This window comes from Cherax quadricarinatus, chromosome 37 (genome assembly GCF_038502225.1).
Source record: "Cherax quadricarinatus isolate ZL_2023a chromosome 37, ASM3850222v1, whole genome shotgun sequence".
NCBI classification, from domain to species: domain Eukaryota; kingdom Metazoa; phylum Arthropoda; class Malacostraca; order Decapoda; family Parastacidae; genus Cherax; species Cherax quadricarinatus.
In genome coordinates this window covers 11061287-11066286 of record NC_091328.1, presented here as the reverse complement: position 1 = coordinate 11066286, position 5000 = coordinate 11061287, and the positions used below count along the sequence as shown (strand labels likewise).

The following is a 5000-nucleotide window of genomic DNA, read 5'->3' as shown; positions in this document are numbered from 1 at the left end:
TTGAGAAAGACTGGCCTAGTATGAGCTAGTAGGCCTGCTGCATTGTTCCTCCGTTCTTATGTTCTTATGAATGAGAAAATCCCTACAGCTGTCGTCATCAATAACCAATGATTTGGAGGCTGCAGATAGCGAGGTATGCATTAGCCCCAGAACTGATCTCCAGGTACCGACCAGTCATAACAGAAGTGGCTGTCATTTTTAAAAGCGCCCCAGCGGGTGCATTGCCCGGGTACTGAAAGAACTGTGGGTTGTCTATGTAGCCAGAGGAATTACCCAGACGCACCACAATATTGGAAAAGGTGGGAAAAAGATGGTTGCTGACACGAGTCTGTATTACGACAGTTGTGATGTGCCTTGCAGAACCCAGGTCTGCTCTCCAGTAGTTGTTAAACTGTTTTATTGTCTGAGCAGAAGTAACCATTGATGGCTTTGTCAGCAGTGCGATTAATATTTGGAGCACCAGTGTAGACTGTTGATGATGATATGCTGATGATGTCCGGGACCAGGTCATAAGGAGTGTTCCAGGTAGAGTAACACATATCGAACTGAATTCCTGTTGGTGCTCCGACATAGAGAGGAGTCACTTGGCTGTTGTAGAGAGTGCATTTCGATCCTGAAATATATTTCTCAGCGTCATAAACTTCATTTCATACAAAACAATTTAAAATAATAATGATAATAAAATGTGATAATAATAATAATAATAATAATAATAATAATAATAATAATAATAATAATAATAATAATAATAATAGCTTTTTTTTATTAATACATCGGCCGTTTCCCACCAAGGCAGGGTGACCCGTAAAAGAAAAACTTTCGTCATCATTCACTTCATCACTGTCTTGCCAGAAGGGTGCTTTACACTTCAGTTATAAAACTGCAACATTAACACCCCTCCTTCAGAGTGCAGACACTGTACTTCCCATCTCCAGGACTCAAGTCCGGCCTGCCGGTTTCCTTGAATCACATTAATAATAATAATAATAATAATAATAATAATAATAATAATAATAATAATGAAATTCCTATTATTAGTATTGATAATAGTATTAATATTAGAGTAATTTAGTAAGTCTAAAGGTAATTTCAGTAATTACCTTTAACTGTTAAGGTTTGAAACTGTGGCTGTGAAAAAAATTATTTTAGGATTGTGATTTTTTTGCTAATTTAAATTATTCGAAATCTGCTTTAGCTAACAACTCTTGTTTTTGGTACAAAATTATTAATTTTTACATTAACATCATTTGTGAAGATTATAGATATTAAGAGTAAGTATATGTTGATTATAATGTTTTACCTATGTTCGAAATATTGAGAAAATGCATGTTAAACATGGTGATAAGGGGTTTTTTAACTGTGGTTTTAAAAATGCTAGCTGAACCAGTGGTTCTGGAGATTTCTGGTAGAGTGTTCTAGATTTTGGGCCCTTCTATGTATAATAAGTTTTTTAAAATATTTAGTCTGACACGAGGAATGTCATACACTTTTGTGCCTAGTGTTTTGTCTATGAGTCAAATTACAACTGTCAAGAAAGTGCTGCAGGTCGGGACTTCAATTAGAACTGATTGTCCTGTAATGTGTAGTACTAGTGAATGCTTTGTATAGTGAGTAGGTTTAGATCAGTGAATAGTATAGTGTAAGCAGTGCTGTTTGTGGTACATAGTAACGTATCTCTGAGGGGATGCCAACGGTTCTAGAGACTTTTTTTGTAATGTGTTGGATATGGGTGTTGAATTTCAGTTTGTTGTCAAGGTGTAGACCCAGGAATTTTCCCTCATTATCTTTAGCAATAGGAATGTTGTTAAGCATAATGTTTAGTTGGACCTTACTTGCTCTACTCCCAAACATAATGTAAAAGGTTTTGTCTATATTAAGTGTAAGTTTATTGACAGTCATCCTGGTTGCTATTTTTGCGATCTCATCGTTAACAATAGAGTTAAGTGAGGCTGGATTAGGGTGGGAGATGACAAAAGTCGTATCGTCAGCAAAAAGAACAGTCGTAACTTGTGATACGGTTGGAAGATCGTTGATGTATAAAAGGAAAAGGAGGGGGGAGCAAGGAGGCTTCCCTGTGGTACACCAGTGTCCAAGGGTCTTCTTGAGGAGGCTGTGTCCTTGACAGAGACGTATTGATTTCTATTTGTAAGGTAAGACTTGATATATGAAAGTGCATGGCCTCTTATATCGTAATGATCAAGCTTGAGGAGTAGGATGCTGTGGTCTACTGTATCAAAAACTTTCTTAAGGTCGATAAAGAGTCCAAGCGGATATCGGCTTTTTTTCCAGTGCTGTGTAAAGTAGGTCTAGCATTTTTATTATTGCGTCATTTGTGCTTTTGTTTCTCCTGAAGCCAAACTGGCGGCGGTTAAGGATGCTTTGTGATGTTATGAAGGAGTATAATCTTTTGTGTATGAGCTTCTCGAAGAGTTTGGAAAGTAAAGGCAAATTTGATATTGGCCTATAACTGTTTACATCTGTTGGGTCACCACCTTTGTGTACTGGTACAATCCTTGGTATTTTGAGTGATGCCCGGAAAGTGTTGGTTTTTAGTGATTTGTTAAAGAGTAATGCAATGGTGGGTGAAAGGATTTGAGCCGCGTCTTTGTACAGTAGTGGTGGTACTTGGGTTACATTCCTTGATTTGTTTTTAGAGAGTTAATAATCATGGTAACCTCAGTGGGCTCTGTTGGTGCAAGATAGAGGGATGTTGGGAAGTTTCCATCTACATAAACATTAGCTCGGGCATCACTTGCCCTTAGGACAATAAAGTGCAATGGTACAAAACATTAAGCACATCGGAGAGACCATTCAGAAATGTGGCAATAAGGTTCCATAATGCAAGTCTAGTGGTGGTATCACTCACCACTGAGACAGTAGAGTAAGAGTAGTGGTGGTATCACTCACCACTGAGACAGTAGAGTAAGAGTAGTGGTGGTATCACTCACCACTGAGACAGTAGAGTAGGCACCCGGAGTGATGAAGGCACACAGCAGCACAGAGGTGGATTGTGGCCACTTGAAGTGTCACTTCCTCAAGCTTGCAATAACTCTTCATTTCAGTGGGAAACACCGTGGCAACCTGACATCATGACAGAACAAAGACTGCGTCAGCTATTCGGCTTGTTGAGTTCAGTACGAATGAAAACTGAACATTTTGTCAAGCAATGAAGTTCACGAAATATTGGAGTGAGCAGCTGTGAAAGAGAGAGAGAGAGAGAGAGAGAGAGAGAGAGAGAGAGAGAGAGAGAGAGAGAGAGAGAGAGAGAGAGAAATATGGATTACCTTGTATGATATAAGTGATGGCAGGACCTCTTGTGAAGCCGTGAACACCAACAGCACCGCAGCCACTACACACACTCTCGTCCACTCCAGCATCATCTTCACCAGAGGAAGAAAAAAAAAGAGCTTGCATCAGTGTCAACAACAGAGAAAATCAACACTCTACAGTATACCGTCAACTAATTACGTCGTCAATCCACAATACACTATCAAATAATTACGTCTTATAATTGTCAAATAATTACATCCTCATTCCAGTGTCAACGTCACAATACGACGGTCTACGACAAAGTGAAATATTAACGTTTTAAGAGGATAACAGAGGCTGAAAAGAACAGCAAGAAGAATCAGATGTGGAATTTCTATAGTGTCACATCGAGAACATTAGAAACACTCCATGTTATTACTGTATTCACGGGGAAGCTATAAACCCATAAGGGCATAAGGTGCCTTAGGAATGGGGGATTCAATCAGGTTTGATCTATGAAAGGAGAAAGCAGCTCCGGTTTCTTGGATCAAAAACCTTTTGCAAACTTCAAATTTGAGACAATATGTAAGAAACCATAGGGAAGGAGTGACGAGGTGCAGAAAATGATCTCAAAATGGGCTCAACTTCCGGCTGAGAGGCGCATATTATATATACGTTGTCAGCTGAAGTCAGTGATTTAGCTAGGATTATTAGCTTGGGTCAGTGATTTAGCTAGGATTATCAGCTGGGTCAGTGACTTACCAGGATCGTCAGCTTGGATCAGTGATTTAGCTAGGATTATCAGCTGTGGGAGGGGGGAGGGGTAGTGATTTACTATGTTCGTCAGCTGGGGGTCAGTGATTTAGGTAGGATTGTTAGCAACGGCCAACTGAGATATAATTGTAAACATTGATTATCACTTAATATTTTAGTATACACAGTATGTACGTCAGTGTGAGGAATTAACTTTCTCTCCCTTACAAAAGGGCATAAGAAAATACATTTTTTTTTATTTTTCAAAAAGAATCTGTAATTCCTTCTCTATATTACTCTCCTTATCTCGTCCACAACCAGATCTCTATATTTTTTGTAGCACATGGGAGCATTTGAGCATGGTTCCCATGCTCGTATGATCATTACAGTTTTCACGTCCATTCAAGCTTTCTAGTACGCATTGAAATGTGTATATTCAATCATTCTAATATGGCTTTCATGTTCGCTCAAGCATTCATTTGTGGGTCAGACGCTCGTCCCAGCATTTCAGAGTGTTTCCCACGCTCGCCCAAGCATTCTCGTGTGGTTCCCCTGCTTATACGAGCATTCTCGTGTGGTTCCCCTGCTTATACGAGCATTCTCGTGTGGTTCCTCTGCTTATACGAACATTCTCGTGTGGTTCCCCTGCTTATACGAGCATTCTCGTGTGGTTCCCCTGCTTATACGAGCATTCTCGTGTGGTTCCCCTGCTTATACGAGCATTCTCGTGTGGTTCCCCTGCTTATACGAGCATTCTCGTGTGGTTCCCCTGCTTATACGAGCATTCTCGTGTGGTTCCTCTGCTTATACGAACATTCTCGTGTGGTTCCCCTGCTTATACGAGCATTCTCGTGTGGTTCCCCTGCTTATACGAACATTCTCGTGTGGTTCCCCTGCTTATACTAGCATTCACGTGTGGTTCCTCTGCTTATACGAGCATTCTCGTGTGGTTCCCCTGCTTATACGAGCATTCTCGTGTGGTTCCCCTGCTTATACGA

General features: G+C 40.1%; 1 protein-coding gene across 1 annotated transcript; it reads right to left on the bottom strand.

The window, feature by feature from the left end:
• Positions 1–97: 97 nt before the first annotated feature.
• LOC138853666 (uncharacterized) lies at positions 98–4404 on the bottom strand. Its single transcript, XM_070091715.1, has 5 exons — positions 4300–4404; positions 3285–3380; positions 2949–3081; positions 419–613; positions 98–252 (listed from the first exon to the last, which is right to left on the bottom strand). The coding sequence occupies exons 1-5, from the start codon at positions 4402–4404 to the stop codon at positions 98–100; spliced, it is 684 nt and encodes a 227-aa protein (XP_069947816.1).
• Between the last annotated feature and the right edge of the window lie 596 nt (positions 4405–5000).

What these genes read in the sequence shown, in the direction of transcription:
- LOC138853666 (XM_070091715.1), bottom strand. Translation starts at nt 4,404, where the DNA reads ATGGACGTGAAAACTGTAATGATCATACGAGCATGGGAACCATGCTCA. An exon ending in TTGTGGACGAGATAAGGAGA is followed by an intron (nt 3,381 to 4,299) that starts GTAATATAGAGA and finishes CCTCTGGTGAAG; the next exon opens with ATGATGCTGGAGTGGACGAG. An exon ending in TGCTGACAAAGCCATCAATG is followed by an intron (nt 253 to 418) that starts GTTACTTCTGCT and finishes CTGGCTACATAG; the next exon opens with ACAACCCACAGTTCTTTCAG.